Source organism: Apteryx mantelli, chromosome 7 (genome assembly GCF_036417845.1).
Source record: "Apteryx mantelli isolate bAptMan1 chromosome 7, bAptMan1.hap1, whole genome shotgun sequence".
Classification (NCBI taxonomy): Eukaryota; Metazoa; Chordata; class Aves; order Apterygiformes; family Apterygidae; genus Apteryx; species Apteryx mantelli.
In genome coordinates this window covers 12,365,771-12,386,194 of record NC_089984.1, presented here as the reverse complement: position 1 = coordinate 12,386,194, position 20,424 = coordinate 12,365,771, and the positions used below count along the sequence as shown (strand labels likewise).

General features: G+C 39.4%; 1 protein-coding gene across 1 annotated transcript in view; it reads left to right on the top strand.

Moving 5' to 3' along the window:
* GRID1 (glutamate ionotropic receptor delta type subunit 1) overlaps positions 1-20,424 on the top strand; it is a 559,243-nt gene that overhangs the window by 441,690 nt on the left and 97,129 nt on the right. Inside the window, exons 6-8 of the mRNA XM_067299797.1 lie at positions 99-272; positions 10,132-10,293; positions 11,237-11,356. Coding sequence (XP_067155898.1) covers positions 99-272; positions 10,132-10,293; positions 11,237-11,356 — 456 coding nt within the window. The remainder of the gene's footprint in view (positions 1-98; positions 273-10,131; positions 10,294-11,236; positions 11,357-20,424) is intronic.

Here is a 20,424-nt window from a genome sequence, read left to right as displayed (position 1 = left end):
TCCATTGTCTGTTTAGAAACATCTATCAAATAATGAAAGGAATGTATAAAATGTGTGGATAACTATATGTTTCTAAAAGACAGTGTCTCCATTTGCAGGAAATCACTGACAATGAGATATTGGAGTTGGTACATAGTGCTCTGGGGAGGATGACAGTTATCCGGCAAATTTTCCCTCTCTCAAGGGACAACAATCAGAGGTGCATGAGGAACAACCACCGGATCTCGTCGCTGCTCTGCGATCCCCAGGAAGGCTATCTTCAGATGCTGCAGGTCAGTAGCTGCGCCCGGCAGAAAGGTCCTCCTTAGGAATTTGACATGAGAGAGTTTTCTGTGACTGTGTAACTTCAGAGGAGATGTAAGAAGGAAGAATAAAATGAGCACAGTTAGATCTGAACGTGTTGCTTCTGGTCAACCTTTTCCTGGCTTAAGTTAATTATTTGTTTTATTTCCCAGGACTGATGGCTTTAGATCTGATGTTATGTTTGTAAAGGATTAGAAAGCGATTGTGCTGACTCACAGCTGATTTTGGATATTTCATCCTGTTAAGAACCTTTGTGCTGTTACTGCTTATTATTATATTTATGCCTATTAGACTTCTGATGTGAAAGAGTTAATCTGTGAGGATAGCAGGACTCTGATAGGTATTGGGCTGTGGAGCATTTCATATTTAGTTAAATGGCCTGAATCCAGCTGATGTATTCAATCTGTCCTGTTTCAATAGCCTCAGAAGTCTCTAGCAGCTGATAATTGTCTGAGCGTGTGAAATATGCACTACTAGTTCACCTTCCAGATTTTGGTAACAGATTTGACTTTGATGTAGGCAATATCTCAGAGCTTCTTGTATTTTTCTTACAGTAATTCAAGTTTAAGCTTAATTTCAAGTGCCGTTTCCAAGGACAGTACAGTAATTGAGAAGCGTAGGTCTTGGACTTTTGGGGGGACTCTGTGAATCTGGGTTAGTTTAGATAATGTTAAGAATCTCATTTCTAGTACTGTGGGTGGTGCTGGATAAAACATAAAACTTTGGATAGCCTGAGCATGTAAGCTTGATCAGAACCATTTTGTGGCAAATTGAGTCTTTCTCTTATGTGGCGCGGGTGAGGATGCGATGGTCGAGCGTGGGTCCTGCGTGTTAGTGTGGGGTGCCAAGGGCTCGGGCAGGCGGCAGGGAGCAGGCAGGCGGCCAGCTGGGCCGCGGCAGCCCGTCGAGGAGAGCATCCTCCCTGGCGAGTGCCACATGCCGGCCTGGCAGAGCTGCCGCAGCACCCGGAGCGAGGCTCCCGGCAGCCCGGAGCCTGCGCCGAGGGGAACGCTAGCGAGATTCCCCGGGAGAGACAGAGGCAGGCAAAAGACTTGCCAAGGAACCTCTGTGGGGATGTTTGTTTTACAGGTTTGCGCCCTACTGATAGGTTGTAGCTACAGAGATGGGAAACTTTCAAGGGAGAGGTACGGATATTTCCACCTTGAAGCTCTGGCTGGCTCAGGTTCCCCCATAGGCAAAGTTTGCGAAGTGCCAACCCCTTGTGTTGCAGCTCTGCCCACTGCTCCATTCTTCCTGTGCCGGGGAAAGTCTGGTCCCCTCCTGGCCTCCAGAGAAAAAGAGCTTTGGTTCTTTATTAGCGACTTGGAGGTATGCTGTAATGAGGAGAAAGGCTGCTTGTTTCAGAGAATCAAAGCAATTTCCATCATGTTGAAAAATCTGCCTGTCCTGTACCAACAAATCACTCAAGGGGGAAGAGTCTTACATTATGGCAGGATTTTGAATATTGCTGTCTGTGCTGGCTTATGCAAAATCTAATTCAGAGGCTCATCTGGAGGACTCTGACAGACCTCTCCAAGCAAGTTGTTATTGGTAAAACAGTAATTGGTTTGCTAGCATGAATAGCCTCACTCTCTTCTTCTGAACTGACAAGGACCCTTTAGGAATCTAAACACTCTTCCTACTGCTTGACAAATGTGGGCTTTGAGAAGCAAAACATCCTCAGGATTCAGATTGTCTGTCTTCCAGAAATACTGTGCCACCTTAGAAACTGTCATTAAAAGGATGGAATAGTAATGTGATTCTTTGCCCATTAGTTCCTCCTCTCTGAAGGATCTTATTTCTCTCTGAACTAAGAGATACGGAAAAGGTGCAAGGAGCGTGCTGCTCTCTCTGGGGGTGGCAGATACGTTGCCTTTTGGAAGCCCCTTCCACAACTTCCGTGTCCAGCCCCACTGGAATGAAATATCCTGAAAGGTGAAGGATATTGTGCACTGTTACCAGTCTCTCAAGTCAACCACCTCCAAAATATCTTGAATTACCTTTAGGTTTCTGCAGATTGAATACAGGATGTTTTTAGCACGTGCAGTTATATCTGAAGTGTTCTGTTTCTGCCTTTTTTTTTTCACAGATGTTGCCAAAACATCTTATATAACACCTTGTGGGCACGCAGCTCATATTTATTGCTAAATATGACTGATGTGTTATTACTGGCCCTTCAATTCAGGTACTTCCAATCTTCTGTTTCCTCTCTTTTGCTTAAAAAAACAGTTTTGACCTTTTGCGGTACAGAAGTAACATCACTAAATTACCCTGTTGCCAGAGGCTGCAGTGGCTCCCAGCTCTGTGTCAGCGGCACGAATCCACCGGCGGCAGTGACCGCCTGCCAGGGCTCAGGCCTTGCGCTGCTTTAAAATAGTTTGATTAACACCGGTTATCCCTGGCGCATTTTCCCTCAGGCAATTTCATATTAATAATTCTTTGTTGTCAAGGTTTCTTACCAGCTATTGTTGGTTAATTATTTATTTAATGACTTTGAAGAAGAATAAGCTAATCTCTGTCAGCCTCTAGCTGTGAGATTTTATAGGGGAGAATTTAGTGTTTTTAACAAGCTAGTAAAGAAAGAAACATTTACGTCATGGATTATTAACTTTGTTCTGGCTAAATTAATGAAAATCTTTTTGGAACAATTTTGTTCTTAGTATCTTTAGTACCATATCCTGGAAAGTTGTTTTTCAGTGGGTGATCATGCCCACTTGGCATGCTGACAAGGCTTTTAAAGATCAGGCTGTTCTGCAAGCTCATCCAAAAACTCATCTGTTCTGAATGCTTTGTGGAAATCCAATCTTACTCCATCAACTCACTTGTCAAAATTTTGCTCATGCCCTTATTTCTTGCACATATAATATACCCAGCTGGGTTTCTGCTTCAAGTGGAGAAAAAGCTTTATAAAGTTTCCCATCGTGGTGGTTTTATTTGAAATCAGAGGACTGCATTTATCTCTTGTCTTATTCTTCATACATGATTTTCTGAGTCCATTTCTTCTGCTTTTTCTGAAGTGGAAAGGAGAGAATTTAGACCTTGTTCTCCTCCATTGGCAATGAGCATCCTGTGGTTTCAGCCATCAACGCTGTCAGTACTGTCTTGTCCGGAGAGATAATACTTAAGCGCCTTTGGAAGCTCTATAGGATTAGAGATAGATCCAGTTAGTCACAGGTATTCCCAGTACATACCCCTGCATGGCATTTGAATGTTGCTTGCCAATGTAGAGTGGGATTACCATCATTAAACTGCTTAGATCATCTCAGAGACAGTTTTACATAGTAAATTTGAAGAAATTTTAATGCATAGTCAGCTTCCTCTTTCCAAACCCTTCCCCTTTAAATACTAGTTTGAAGCCTGTCTACAGATTTGGATTTGTGATGGAGATCTCTTTCTTCTACCAGGTTCTTTCTGATGTGTTTAGTTATAAAACCGAAAGTTTTTTGCTGGTAATGTTTTATGTTTTTAAAGAAAGATTACCCTTTAGAAATGTGGTCCTCTTGCAGGTTTTTTTTTTTTTAACTATTTATACAGTTAATAAGTTCAATCTGTATGAGACCCCATTTTTATTTAAAGCATATTACAGGGACATAGGGCATCTGACATTATTTGGCATGAACCAAAATGCATAGTAAGATTTAAAAAGCAATAAGAAGAAAACCCCAGCAAGCTGTGTCACAAAAATAATGAGGTTGTTTCTCACAGGATTCAGAGTCCCACCTCCTTACTTCAGAACTATTCCAGGCATTGCTTTGACATATTTGAAGAGTAGATGTTGAGAAGCGTGGGAGGGTATTCCTTGAAACAGCTACTCTTCTCCATGTGAAAACATAATTTCATCCTTCAAGGACTTGATCATCGGACACCTTTGTAGGCATCTCTTAGCACTTGCTCCTTCAGAGCTGCATTTTTATTAATGAGACATCTTCTCTTTAGGAAGTACTGCAATCTAACTACTGTACTTGGTGCTATTTATTGCACATGTGTGTGGCTGCGTAAACATAAGGGCCTGATCCTGCAGTTTTATGCAGCTGAGCAGTCTCACTGTCATTTGACCTATTTACACTGCTGTTACTACTCTGCTGTTAAGTGTTACTGGAGGCAGTAAATATTGATTGAGCCCTATTAAAGATCTCGTAGGGGATTGGTGAGGCACACTTCGTTTTCCTTTTGTTGCAAACCTGTATTTGCACGTCTCTTTAGCAAAGTCTAATTTGGACATTCAGTCATGGTGAAACTGCCTCTGAGCACTGCAAGAATGAAAAGTCAACTTAAATTGACCTTAGGGCCCATCGCAGGGCATAATCTCTCCCTGAAACCGTATGTCATGTCTTTCATACAAAGCATGTAAGCAGAAGAGCTGGTAAAAATAACTTGGGTGCCCTCTGGCCCCGTAGGATTTTGTGAGCAGCCTGGAGGCTAGAACCCACCTAAACCCTGGAATGAGCTTTTCCTCCCTGCTTGGACTACCTCTTCTTTTGGCCATGTGAAGTTCCTTTATATCTATTTGCATAATTAGATATTTAATTGAATTTTTGTTTAGTGTTTTATCAAGGAGCAGACAACAGTGGCTAGAAGCAAGTACTCCCAATTTTTGATTTTTAAGGCCTCTGAAACCTAGCCTGCACCTGTATTTATTTACATATGGTATAGTATAAAACAATAACCTTCTTGTACTCTATGTTGTGATTCTAGTGTTATCTCTCATCCTCTTAGTGATGGTAAGTTCTCTTTATCAAGTGCCTCCTGCTAGACTTGCCTGGGATGGTGGGTGTTAGCTGTGCCAAGTTTTCGAGACACTGGGTGAGGGAAGCCAATGCCCACAGCTGACAGGCTTAAGCGTTACAAATTAGTTCAGGCCTTGTATTATTTTTAATTCGTTGTTACAAAGCATATTGAGTAAGAAACCACTCATAATTATGATAAATACTCATAAGAGATGAAGGACATTGGGCATTCGAAGAATATAAACTGTAGGGAGGGAAAAGAGTGGTATGAGATGTGTAGCTCAATACAGAGGGAAAAATTTTAAAAGGAGTAAAAGCTGGTTATCAATAAAAAATGTCTGAGTGCAGTCTTGCGAGGAAATCTATGGAAGCCCCATTGTTTGAGACACTTAAAATTAGAATGGACAAAGCACTAAATAATACACTAGTAAAATTCCTTACTGTTAGAGAGATTGACTAAATATACTAGTGAGATCTCATTCCTGTGGTTTTATGAAAATTGTATTCAGTCTTTCATTTGCCTCAGCGATAATAAATAGCCCTTTGGAAGTTTGAGGCTGACATTTGAGTCTTTAATGAAAGTTTGTTTTTTGACTCTGGTTTCCTCACGTATGCCAGACTGCTGGCTGTGATTTTGTTCTCCATGAGCAATGAAGCATTCATTTAAACCATACACATCCACAGAAAGTCTTCATTTAAGAAAATGAAATAGGTCACGCTGTCGGTCTCTTCCCCCTAGCAACATCCGTGTAAGCATACCGTCATACCGTAAGCAAGCCGTCAGTCTTCACTGCTCCTCGAAAGATGCATCCTGTCATTAGAGACGCAAGGATGTGACTGTTCTTGGCACTACCTGGACTTTGAGAGGAGAAGCAGAGTTTCAAGCAGGCTGGGGCGTGCAGGCATGGGCATGGCGGTCTTGCCCCGGGGAGTGACGCTGGCAGGGCCGCGTCCAGCCCCAGCGCCTCTTCCATCTGCTTCCGCCCGGAGCCGGCTGCTGCGGCCGCTCGTGGCCAGCGCTTGGCAGCAGCGGGGCGCCGAGGCCCAGCTGGGCCGTGGGGTTTTGAAATGGTGGCATCTGGGTGTCAGCTTGTCTTCCCAGCTGGTCTTTTCAGTTGCCTCATCTAGCCGGACTTCTGGCTTTGTCAGCAGCTCCAAAGCTGCCCGTGGGCATGGTGTGGGGTCAGCCGTGGTCCCTCGCTGCCTTCCCAGAAGAGCACTTGCCTATGATTAATACATATGTAGGAGGTAAAAATTATCATCTTATATAGCTTTACAAGTAAAATAACATTGGGAAATTGCCTGAAATTAATGTAAAAAACTCTATAAAATGGCATTTAATAATATGCTAAGGAGAGATTTCCATTCTCATTGAAAATATCTGCTCTGCCTCTACTAGTGCATGGTGGTTTTCTTCCTCATTGCAAAATAAAGGTTCCTAATATCTGAAATAATTTTCAGAATATATACTGGCACATGCCTAAAATTACTCAGATACAGTGAAAACTTGTTAACATACTGGGGAAAGAGTGCTGTTTTCTAACCGATACTCCATAGAACTACAGCTCTTATCAATGGTGATCATTCTTCTAGCAGGTGGGTCAAAGAGCACTTCGTTACAGTTTTAATACCTCCAGCTCTTACAGCTCTCAGCAATCAAGAGGAACGGAAAATTACAGTTTCTTCCACCAAACAGGACAAAAATGAAGCACTTCTATTTTCTGATCTAGGAATTTTTGTTATATGAAAGGGAATCCCTGCAGGCAGATACGTGTCTTCCCTCCTCCGCTCCCCCTGTGCATGTATAAATAGGGGCAATGAGAAATATGGCAAAGTGTGGAAAACCCAAAGGAGATGATTCCGTTGCCTATTTTTTTCTTCCTGCTTTGCTTCCAATTCTGAATGCTACTTGAGGACTAATTTCCGAATATACTGTTTTCTCTTGCCTCAGGCAGCAAGGGTGGAAACAGGGCACAACTGATCTCTTCAGTGTCTCAAAAATTCACTTTCACGGGTCATTTTTGCCTGCAGTGGGAGTTTGATAGCTGAAAATTGAAATGTGTGTGTACTTGCAGTAACAAGTGCATACAGGCCTTGTCTGATGAACCCTTTCGGCTTTCACAGAACCACTCTTCTGGAGGTTGCAGCAAACTTGTGGTGTTGCAAATACAACTTGGTACCTATGCAGGAGGTTTTGGGGGAAGCCATTTTTCTTCTAAAATACAGCGACTGATGTTGCCCTTGACAGAGCTTTAAGTATTCAAGTTAATAGTAGCATGTGCTGCGAGCAAGGTTGTTATGACTACCTTGCTTTGATGAAGCTGCAAAGACCTATGGAATTTTTGATGTATTAAAAGAAATGACATAGGAAATAAAGAAAATCATTGCAGCACTGGATGTACTGTGAGATCAGGCGAGAATTTCTGTGTCTTGTTTTGAGTAACTTTTTGTCTATAAGAAAATATACATATAGGAATGAATTCAGGCAAAAGCGCATATGATTTAGCAAAGAGGAACGTATTTGAGGTGTTTAAGTATTCTTGCTTTTCTGCCTCAAAAAGAAACTAGGAAAAAAGAAAGAGAAGATTAAAAAAATATATAGCTTACAGTAAACAGTAGTCAGAAAGAGCATAGTCTCTTTTTGAAATACTGTTAATTTCTTGTACAGAACAGACAGACTTGGTCTTTAGCTTTCTTTTCCCTCTCTTTTTAGTAGACTACAGAAATGACCAAAAAACCAAACCGGTAGGTTTGAAGAGAGCACTTGTTCAGCTACACTGGCACAACGCTCCTCAGGCATAAGATTAGATCTAGCAGCATTATTCTGTTTTCTAGCATAAAGCAAGTTCCTATTTGGGGTTAAGCAAGGCATTCACCCTTACTTTTGATGTTCAGGAGCTAGATTTTCCTCTGTACGCTATGCAGGATCCAAAGAATGCTATTTTCTAAGTTATCAGGATGTTTTGGGTCATTCTTGATTATTTGCATTTCAAAGAAGGGCACTCTTGACCTACAGAACTACCAAAACAATGCTATAATATAAGCATCCTGCCTTCTCTTGTTTTAAGTAAACTCAGTGAAGAAAACCGAATGCTTTATTTGAGGCAGGTATTTAAAAGGTTCTAACCTTCATAGGGCAAGTTTCTGTATTTCTTGTTAATTGATGACTTTGCTAGCAGACTCACCAAACATAATATTAAGAAAAAGGTTGTTTTTGTAATATAACAAATCCAGCTTCAATTGTGGAGGTTCTGCTGTTGGTTTTTTTTCCTAGCTTGCACATTTTCTAGTTTAAAAAGAAGTGTTGATTGTGTGAATAAAATCAACTTATTCTTTCATAGAATATTGACTCTGCAATGTGAATAGTAGTAAAATGGAGTAATGTATATATACATGTCTTTTTTTACTGGAATAAACACTCAGAGTATGATTATATGAAAAGAGGCATTTTGCTGATAAAAAATTACCATATAGTAATTTTTCCGAGGAGACTTGCAGTATAAGAGAACAGGAGCAGGCGATTCCAGTGGAGCAGTGTATAGAGCAGGGTGCGCGCAGTAGTCTTTCCATGGCCAAAAATAACTTGCTGTATGCTCATCAAGGTTTTCTTCTGTCTTCATGCACATCTCCAGATATAAACTGAGCGACAGCAAGAAAGAGTCCACACAAGGAGTTTCATACAATCTATTTCTTCCTGTCATATATCTCTGTTTTCCAAGGCAAATAATAAGAGAATGGTGGTACAAAATCAGTTCTGGTTCAGCTGAAGTGTATGGAGTAGCTTGGTAAATAAATGAGTGTTTTGTTTTGCTCTGCGACATAGGGTATTTGAGTTGGATTCATGGTCATGTTGGCCAAGATCCTCAACCAGTTCTCTCAAGCGTGCAGTCCAGTATACATGGAGAACCGTGTAAGATTTGTGAAGATCTTAGAGGTCCTCTTTGAGAGGTAATGAATAGACAGAGAAGGAGAGCAGCGTGCCCAGAAGGTGTGGCAGGTACGTCCTATATTTTGCCCTAGAGCTCTCTACTGGCAAACTAGGAAACCTGTTTGGGGGAGTGAGGCTGTAGTTTTCCAGGACCAAACTAGAACAGGGCCAAGCGAAGAAAATACGAAGCAGCTCTGCTCTGTGGCTGCTCTGAGGCAACTTCACAGGAGACGCCAGATAAAAGCGGGGGTGCGAAACGAACTTCCGTGGCAAGCTGAGAGGGTCTGCCCCTCATTACGGCGCAGAAGAAATTGTGTTTTTCCTTATGCATGTAAAATCTATTTCTAAGCAAGAAGGATTTTTCTGTGGAGACTAGCTTAGTGCAGAAGAAGAGAAGTGCCCTGTTGAATAATAAGGATTCGCTTGGTTGCTTTGTTTGAAAGTTATTCGGCAAATATCTCAGAGTAGGGAGACAAATGCAATTGAGCCGAAGAGACTTAACACAATCGGAGGCTTAGCTACTGGGACTCTTCTCATTAACTCTTTTAAGTACTTACTTTTCTTAAAAAGAGAGGAAATCTGGAAATTATCTGCTTTGGAAACTCTTTTAAGAGGATAAGTATTAACTGGATAAAATACTGAATATGAGGGATGTGGACTGTTTGCTGAGGGAGGCTGAAGGGAAGAAGAGGGAAAGAAGACAATATTAAAAATCAGCAATGCCATATGGGAGAGATTCTCAGTGATAGTATCTCACAGGTTTTGCATTGTTTTAGCAGCGAAATTCCTTTCTATGATTAGTCCCTTCCAATTTTTGTTAAGTAAGTGGAAATTCTCAATGCCTTTTTTGAGTATTTTCAATTTTGGTGCTTTTGAATTGAATTTTTGTTTCTGTATTTTTGTTAATATTTATTTATGCTAGAAGTTTTTTCAAAGTGACTAGGTTCTAAATTTACGTTCAACTCCAGATTATGGAATTTGGAACCTTTTGTTTCTGAAGATTAGGACGTTAAGATGATACCAGAAGTTAACTTGGAGCCAGTGATGGGAGAGTGATACATGTTTAATGTTTTCACAGCTGAGTGACATTTTATAGGAAATTTATACTGCATTAAGCCCCAGCTGCAGACCCCTTCTGGTCTCCAGGTACCATCTTTCTGTTATTGTTTGCAGGTTTCCAACCTGTACCTGTACGACAGTGTGCTCATGCTGGCCAATGCTTTCCACAGAAAGCTGGAGGACAGGAAGTGGCACAGCATGGCCAGCTTGAACTGCATGCGGAAATCCACCAAACCCTGGAACGGGGGACGATCCATGCTGGAGACTATTAAGAAGGTGAGGATAGACAAACCACACTTGCGCAAGCAATTGAAAGAGTGGTTTCAGTTCTGCTTGGTATTAGCTTTTGAGAAGGTTTTTGACCTCTATTTAACTTTTCTTTGATTTATTCCAAGGAAATTATTTACAACTACCATAAATGATTTACAGTTATTAAACAAGCAAATGATTTATTACAATCAAATTACACACACAGCTTTGTTGCTCCAGTGGTGTGTGTTCTCCTCCTGTTGCTATCATTGCTACCTTCTGTAGAAGTAATGTGATTAGGAATAAGCACAGAGATTGATATGTGCATGCATCATAATGATTTTCCCAAGAGAAGAACTTTAGTAATTTGTGGAGTCAACCAGCAATAAGCTTTAAGACTTATGTTCAAGGTACTGCAGCTCAACTAGCTTCGTAAGTTAGCTGGGCGTCCGTATCTGTGTGTGTATTAGAGCCCAAAAAAAAGGCATGTGATTTAGCTAAATTCTCACTAAGAGTTACGCTGACTTGCAGTGCTTTGAATTACTTGAATATTGACAGTACTGTGACTTTGCAGATGCATAGTAACTTCTTCTGTGAAAGATATTTGATCAGAAATTTGAGGAGATAAAACACTCATTTTTTAGAATACTAGCTTATGCAATTCTTTAGAAAAAGCAACCTGTTTATCATAACTGCTTTAGTGAAATGATGTGATTTGATCAAGTGTTGTGTTATGCTCTGACGAGTCCTTATGACACCATCTTTGGTTGCTTACTTAACTCAATATTTAGTATTATTCCAAGCTGCTTTACTGCAACCCCAAAGTCAAACTTTGTGATACTTTTACAGGGAGGTTTAATAATACAAAAAAAAATTTTTTTCAAAGCATTTTGGCATATCTTCAATAGAAAGGAGTGTTTATTACAGCAAATTTGTTCTATTCTGATTTTTTTTTTAATTATTTCCTTAGGGCCATATAACTGGGCTTACTGGCGTTATGGAGTTCAGAGAAGATGGCGCCAACCCCTACGTTCAGTTTGAGATACTGGGCACTAGCTACAGTGAAACGTTTGGCAAAGATGTGCGGAGGGTAAAGATACGCTGTTTCTTTCTCTCTCTTTTTTTCCTCCCTCTAAATAATATACATTCTACTTCACAGGAGAAAACATTATTCTCTAATAATGAGTTAGTGCTTTTGCTCACACTGCAGAAGTAATTTAGTGTAAAAATAATATTTTCTAATTTCTTACACACTTAAATCTTGAAAGCTAATTTTATATTGGTGGTCAGGAGACCTGCAAATTGTTCTCACATGTGCAGTAACAATACAGCATCATAACGATACTGTGAACATGATATAAGAACAGAATTGTGTAGTCTTTGCTGTTTTTTAATGTAAATTATGGTCTACTTGATATAACTGACACTTGTCTTACTAAGGGAGTTAACTGAGACTATAAATTACCTAAACATACAGAGATGTTTCAAAGTAGAGCAACTTTAAGTATTTTGGGGGGAAAAAAAGCCCTAGAGAAGGTAATTTCATCAACGGAGGATGTTACGAAGTAAAGGATGACATACCGATGCTAGCTGATGGAACAGAGACAGCCTGGGATTAGAAGGCAGTTAGAGTGGTTTCATAGGATCATTAACATAAATTGTCGCGGTCTGAAGAGGCTACCTAGGACATGTTCATATAGAGAAGATGCTCCAAAAAACCGTGAAACTCTGAACTGAACAACAAGGTTTTGGTTGGAACCCAACCTACAAAGTGTCCAAGGAAGGATGGCTATACTGGTTTGTATGTTTGAAATACTAACGTTGCCACTATATGGTCAATGGTACCTACATTAAGCAAACTCGAGCAAAGAGACAGAATTCCAGGCAGATCTGAAGTTTATCAAAGTTACCATTTGTTTCTGTTTCATTTTGATTCACCCGAATTACAGCAGCCTAAATGGCAAAACAAGCAGAGAACTTGTCTATACAATATCATCTTAAAAAGTTCAACCTGAGATTCTTTTAGAGCCTAATTTTTAGGCTGGCATGAGGATTCTGGACCAAAGGCTTGCAATGGCTATTAGTAATGCAACAGAATGAAGAGAAGCATTTGAAATGTATAAGGCTCCAGGTCATATAATTGAAAAACCTCTTGTGAAAAAATGTCTCTGAAGACTTTAGACTGACCAGGCACCCTCCTGTATTGTAATGAGAGGGAAAAGGCTGTTTCTCAGTCCACTTTACTTCATGTCTAGAAGGTGTCTACTGCAAATGAGAAAGTCTCACTTCTGAAGACTAGCTGGAAGATGAGAAGTTAAGGTCATTTTGGAAACACTGTTGTCTGTTTAATAAAGCAGAGCTGGCTTTGGAGGCCTAGGAAGCAACTAGGGTGCATAAACGGAAGTATGCACCTGAGTGTGTGCACAGGCATGTATAAACACAAGTACTGAGTACCTTGTGAGATGCTGTGGAGTGTCCTACCGTGTTTCCAGCTGCCACTCCAGAAGAGCATGAGTCTGCTGTCAGTGCTGTGTTATCCTGGTGGATTTCTGGGATACCGTGGGGCAGCTTGACTTTTGTTCCAGTTTGATAGAAATTTCCCCAGTGACTTTGAATAAGTCACATAATCACTTTATGCTTTGATTTCCCTTTCAGCAAAATTGGTATAATTACCAGTTAGAAGAGGTTTGAGGCTTTAGAGGGAAATTATGATATGTGAGTATACATTATTACTTTTATTAGAATGTACATTTCATATATGGTAGCACATACACAAAAGCTCTCCCTTCAATATGTGCGACACACACTGAGCAAGTTGGGATGTAATCCAGATGTGTGAAGTGGAGGTAACTAAAATATCACTCAAAAGAGACAGCAAGGCAAAGAAATGGGGAAAATGACTAAATGGGAAAATGACTGAAATGACTAAATTGATGCTGTACAGATCATTTTTGATCCCCAATTTATTAATTTGGGATGAGCATGTTAATATAGGAAGGCTCTTTGGATGTCAAATGCAGAACCTTATACAGTTCCAAAAATGAAAGGGAGTATAATTCTGAATGCGTAAAAGCTGCTAGTTGTGGAATACTACTCTGAGCTAAAAGGAAGTTCTGAAAATAATCCTTTTAGCCTAATAGATGGAGAGAGTAAAGAATCAGCAATGTGCTAGAGCACATACCCAGGAATATTTAGAAGAATTTGGAAGAGGTGATATTTCTCAGAGCAAAACTACCATGGAACTACTGGAATTCAATTATTTTGACAAGCTGACTTTTTATTATTGCAGCAAAGATGTGTTACAGCTCAGAGGTACTTTTAAAAGCTCAGAAAGTCATACTTTTCCCCTTTATATTACTTGAGTAAGAGATCAATTCTGATTTATTGTCAGTTGTTTCCATATCATAATTTCCTCAGATTTAGCTGTGGAGGGACACATTTTTGCTGAAGAACAGGACCTCTGTGTGGTGTTCCTTTCCTCTTTATGGAGAGTTTTCACGTCTATTCATCTCTGTCCTGACCCTACAAAAAGCCTTTGCACTTAGGATCTGTGACAGGGTGGAGCAAAAGAATGTAACATTGAGTATTAAGCCTTACAGAGAAGCCAGTCAAAAATTAATGTACTTTAAGACTCAACATCCCTTAGAAAGTTTCTCAGGGATCATTTCCACCAGAAGACTCCTAGGAGGAGGTCCAAGGTAGTAACCTCAATCTGGCAGGAATTCACAGGGCCTTTCTGTGGAGACATCCTGGTGTTTCTGTTATCCTGGGATCTGTTCTTTCTGCAGACAAAATTATATTTTTCATTCCACACCGGTGTGAATGCAAGTAAATATACTTTCCTTTTTCTGTATGCCTCCTTCCTTCCTTCCCCAATTTAACGCTATGTTTTTGTGGCAAAGGGTGATAGTGGCTTTTGTGGCTTTTGTTTGTTCTGTTTTCAATTGTTTGAGAAGACTTTAGGGAAGGGGAGACTTAAGAAAATGATCCAATTCCTTTGGTTTAAATATAAAATCTTTAAATTAAAAACACCTTTTGAGAAGCCAAGCTGTATTTTCAAAGCACTAGAGTGTGAGGTAAATCTCTTAGGATCTATCACCTTGCTTTACAAAAGACTCAGGTGATTGCCTTCTACTGACTGTGCGCGTGTGGAGGTTGAGAAAGCTTGGTGTATTCATGCTGAAGAGATCAGTGTGGTGGTCTAACAGGTCATTTTAACGTTGAAGGATAAGATTTTCAGAGAAACTGGAAAGTCTTAAATGCCCAAGACTTGATGATTTCCAGTATGATTTAAGTTCCTAAAGCCTGTAAACACCTTTAAAAATACCAACCTGAGCATTCGCATATAAAGAAAAGAACTAGAGATAAGAGATATGGGAACAGTAAAAAGTATAAAACATAATAGAATCTGCTGAAAAATAAAAAGTAAGAAACTAATAGCTAATCTCATGCTAATGTTTTAAATAAAAGGAAATTTGAGAGACAAAGAATGAAAGAAATATAGAGGAAGTATAACTTGGAAAAACAAGATAAAGTGGTGCAAAGTGTTCAGGTGAAGCCTAAGGAGCAGCTAGGTTGTGGCTAATAGTCTACTATATTCAAAGTCCTTTGAGACCTTTGAGGTTTTTATTTATAGCTGATAAAAAGAAACAAAAAAACCTGTCTTTTCATTTCACCTCTTGTGTCCACCTCCCGTGCTAAGGCTGTCTGCATCAAATTCACCACCAGTCTTAGTTGCTGTAATTGCAGGGTTATGCACCATCTAATGCTCTTGCTATGAATTTAAAGAGAGTTACCAGCAGGCCTATTTTTTTTCTGGTTTAATTTTTATTTGGCCTTTACTCATTTATTTTTTACCCACAAGGATAAGAAAAGCCTCTCTATTTGTTATTTTTAATGTCTTCTAGCATAAGCTTCCTGAGCCTTTGGTTAACTCCCAGCACTGCCAGTGGCTGGCTGATGATTAACAAGTCACTTTGCTGCATTGACTCATTTTCCTGTCTGTAGTATGGAGTTGAGGGTACTTGCCTGCCTTGTAAAGTGTTTCAAACTCTAATGGAAAAAAGAGCTATAGCAATATTATCATCAATAAATTGAATGAATCATGGTATTGAATAACCATATATTCCCAAGTGTAGGAGAGACCATCCCTTCAGAGCTTGTCTGAAGCTGTCAACAGAGAAATATGTCCTGCTCTCTCAGGACAAGGAACCTGAGTGGGAAGGGAAGTCAGGACTGCCATCATTTCCTCCCTGGTGGACACCTATATGATTAATCATTATTAATGAAAGCCTTGCTGAAGTGTTCTGAACATCTGAGGCTGTTCATATTTCTTATTCTTCTGCACTTGGGTGAATGCCACACAGAAACATATTTTAATGATCCAGTGGTGAGAGAATGATAAGGGAGTCAGGACCCCCTAAGGGAGGGAGCTAATCCTAGCAGTCGCTAACTCACAGTGAACTCTCGGGCTGTTAACCTATTTCTTCTCATTTGTCCATGTATAAAGAGAGTATAATAGCCACTAATTGCCCTTGCAGGGATGTGATTAGGCTTAGTTAGTTAATGCTTGTAAGGAGCTTTGAGATTATCTTCCTCCTCATCATCCTTGGCAGCAAGATCTTCTGCAAGTGTGAAATGGTGATGTTTTTTAATATGTTTTATGAGAAGGATCGTATTTGCTCTTTAAGCAATCTGCAATTCTTTCCCAAGCTGGCTGGAACGAAGGCAGAATTAGCAGTTTACACACATGCTGTATTTCATAAAAAACATTCTGTTCAGAATGATAACATTAACCATCGGTTATTCATTTATGTCAGTTTGTATGTTTTCATTTATTTTTTTTTAATTAGATTTTCTTGAAATACAATCTGCTTCATAAACACTCATACTTGTTTCCTTCAGCACTTTTGAGGCAGATTGCAGAAGTTCCCTGTAAGTAGTTTTCTGATATGCTTCACATTTGTTGAAACCACATTTTTGAAATCTGATGAAGTGCTTTAATTCTGATTGTTATCTGTAGAGGGACTTCATCATTGTCATGATAAGAAATCCTATGCTTTTTATTTGTTAGAAATTAAGTGTATTTTTTAGGGGTCTGCAGTATTAAGTGCTTTCACCTGTAATATAGCCAAGTTGCAACTTATGCAGCTAAAAGTTACGAACCGAAGAGAATTATCTAGGTGGTTACTACTGTAATTGAATCAGTTTTATTCATATGGAAAAGTGCCTAACTAATTTGCCTCAGTTTAGCCATAAAACAGATGCCTGCCTCCTCTGAGCACTTCATAAACATGTAGTTTGGTTTAATGCATGTTGCCAAGGTCTCTTTTGGCTAAAGGGTAGGACTGAAGTCTTGACTGCTTGTGATCGTTAAAGATCCCCGGTTACCTTCTAAAGGGAAGGCATAATAGCCCTCACATTCTGGGTGAAATATATTTTCTTCATATTTACATTTGGTTTAACTTTCTCTTTTCTGCTTAAGCTGATTGAGTGTCTTGGTAGAATAATTTGGAAAAGGAGTATTGTGATTCACACCATAAATACTCTAGATTTTTCTTCAGTTTGAGACCATATTTTTCTCAAAATATTAAACCTCCCTCATTGTTAGCTGTAAATTTCTCTGTAAGGTGGATGTAAGGAGTAAAAATAAATGTAAATTATTCATGGTGAAAAATACAGCTGTACGTATAGGAAATGTCTATGATCAAATTTTAAACCGTAGAAGAATACTATAGAAGAAATATGATGAGCCTGAGTGCTTTTTCTGAAATGAAGTGGGGCCTCTGTTTGCCTGAGTTCTGCAAATTACTTTTTTTTGCACATGAAATATTTTATGTTCAGTATACTTTCATTGTAAAATTATAGCTGAATTACTACACTTGCTAACTGAAATGTAGATGAACAAGTTCAGAAATGTTTTTCAGTTGCAAATATGTGATACATACTTATTTTTAAAGTATTTTTTTGCTTTGTTTCATGGTTTGGAAAAACATTGCCAGTGGGACCCATACTTCTGTGTAAACTATTACTCGTATTTGCAAACAGAAAACGCGATTTATATTTGCAAATATACTGATGTCAACCCTGAGTAGAAGGGATGTCTTGCAGAGTTTGGCTGGTATTCCTCCAAGCATGAGTTCTTGTTGCTGTTCTCCTTTGCAAGATTGTTCATCTGTCTATATGACATTTTTTCAGCATGAAACTTGAGGCTAGATTTTAAAAAGCAGCTGTTTCTGAGTTGTGAGCCAGGCCGGGAACCTACAGCAATGAAGATGCTTTGCTGAGGCTTCCGCAGCCTCCCTGCACCATGGGTTTTCCTCATAGGCGTCAAAATCCCAGTTAGTCAAAAGGCAAATATTACGTCCTACCTAAGAGGTCATGATGAATCCTGGGTATAACTTTCTCTTTTAGAACATGTATACAGTATTGTATAGAACTAGGATGTCAGGAGTGTTAAAATCAGCCTTGTAACAACAATGACATCTATAATTATGGAGCTTCCAACCAAGCTCCTATAGTTTATTGATGGATCCTAGGAGAGTATTCAGAAAGGGAGGAAGAGAAAATCACTTTTTATAGCTCAACTTGTAAGAAATTCTGCAATAATAAGCTCATGTGTGCATATGTGTGCACATTATGAAAAAAAAAGTTATTTCTGTAGGGAAACAGGGCAACTTCAAGATTTTCTGAGTTTAATAGAAAGAAAATAGGAAAATACTTGAAAAATGCTTCAGAAATTATTTTTACCTTTTTTGGAAATCTAAAGACAGGCTATTTGCTATTCCATTTTGCACAGCATCAATCTGGAAGAGAGGCAATAAGCCCACTACTTCAGAATAAAGAATAACAGTTTTTCTTGCTTTCTTGTATTTCTTGCCCTAAGAAATGTCTTTGAATTGTGACTCTTTCTTAAAATCACACCAAAGCCAAAAGAATTTTCTGTGGGGCATCAGACTTGCTTTTTACCATAATGTCTACTTAGCAAATCAGTTTGAAAGATATTAATGATAATGCCAAAATGCAAGCTAAGTTATTTTAACTAACAAATCAAATAGACGTTATCTTGGCTTTCATAAATACATAAACTAAGGGGATTCTAACATCTCTTCACTTGATTTCAGTGTCAAGGACAGTTGCAAGGACTGTACATCAAGGGAGACCATGCTCAGCTTCCTTTCTGTAGCGTTTGAAATGAATTTAATTTCTTCTATTTGTTGTTGTGTTATATCATTTGGTAAACTGCAAGTATGTGCAGGTACAAAACACATTTTATAAAGTAATATATTATTATTTATAAAGTAATCTATTACTTCAGCAGTAATTTTCAAATCCAGGTTAACCATATTGTCTTTATCTGTGTATTGCTCTGAAATGTCCAGTAATAGGTTGACATTTAAATGCATGTAGTTCAAGTTATTTGTTCATCCTACAAGATCATAGTTGTGTTAAGAAAAATGAAAAAAAATTCAGGGTTTTATTTATTCTTATTAAACAAAATGAACAGAAATAGAAGTTAATTAGAATTCTATTTCTATTTTTGCTTTTCTTTGTGCCATTTCATGCCAGATGATGTTAGCTTTACACCAGTAAAAATTTTCACACACAAATTGTCAAAAGACAAATTTAATGGCAAGATGTCTTAGTGGTCGGCCCTAATGTAGAACATGAAGGACGTGTAGGTCACGAAGTGCCGTGAGCTATCTGAACTACTGCAGCTTGGTTTCTTAACTTCATTATATCTAAAAAAGAGTACCTTTAAAAAAAAAAACAAAACAAAAAGGTGTCTGAGTTCTGATTAAATCTCTTTGAGTTGGCCAATTTGCTGAAATCCCAATACTTGGCAGAGGTTGCCTGTCACTATTCCAGGGAATCGCTGGCAGAACCGCCTTGAAATTGAGGACTTTGGGTTTTCAGACCACACAGGAAACAGTCTAACAGGTATTTAAAACAGGCACAGTCTCTAATCACTGTGAACCTGTGTCAAGCAAGGAGTTATAAAATATGCCTGATTCAGTACCGCAATATCTCTGGCAGTATGAGTGAACCAGTGTATGCAGGTTAACATGCACAGATGTCACACAAACATTCTTTTCCATTTTAAGATTACATCCTTTTACTGGAATGGAGACAATATCTGGGATAGATAATAACTCTCCAAATGAAAGATGCTTTTTGAGCGAGCCATCTCTGCGGCAGGCTGTCGTATTGTGGTGTATCTGTGTTTGTAATATCTTAGCGAGTGCGATCTACAAACGTGTAAATAGAACTCCCCCACCATATGACCGCTTACAGGAAAGGGTTTCAAGTTGTATGTTGGCAGCAAAATATATCTCTTTAAGTAATATATAAATGTATTTAAGTCTTTTCCAGCATAGAAGAGGTACATGAGTGGAGAATAATAATACTTAAAAGCATTAACAGTGTTTAAAAAGTCAATTCTCCATATGTTGCCATAGGCTGAAATAGCTATTAAATGGAACAACACATTTGTATTCCACTTAAAATTAGACCCAAAGGGGGGGGGGGGGGGACACAAAGCCTTGAATAGTGAAGTTTGCCAAAATCTACTTTGGATGGAGATTATTGGGAACGATTTCCAGAGGTTGAAACTGTCAAATGAATCACCCTGTTTGCCCTAGGAAGCTGCGCTCTAGCTGTTTTAAGTGAAAAATGTAATTGGCACCAGACTGAACGGAAAATGGGACAGAGGCGATTTCGTAGGTGGCAGGATTCCAGGTCATGCTGAGCTTAAAAGATCGCTAACAACCTGAAATGACACCTGGCTCTGGAGCGGTGACTAGAGCATCGCCAAGAACAGCTGCACCTTGCTGCCGGCCGCGCACAGCTGCTGTTTCGCGCTGGCCGGCTCGGAGAGCGTCCCCTTAGCTCGACCTGGGCTGGACGCGAGTGCCGTGGAGAAGAGCTGAAGCCTGGTACCCTGAGTGGCCAAACAAACTGCTTTTGCAGTCAAAATTCTCTCTTGAAAAATGAAATATCTGTCCTGAAATCAAATTGCAAGCTGCAAAAGCATCTGTTTGCACCCTCACTCCCCATCAAATTCTTGTAACCAGAGTGTTACAAAGCACGAGGTAAGCAGGGAGCTGGTAGAGAGTTCTGCCTATGGATTTAAGATGCTGTGAAGTGCCCAGAGTGATG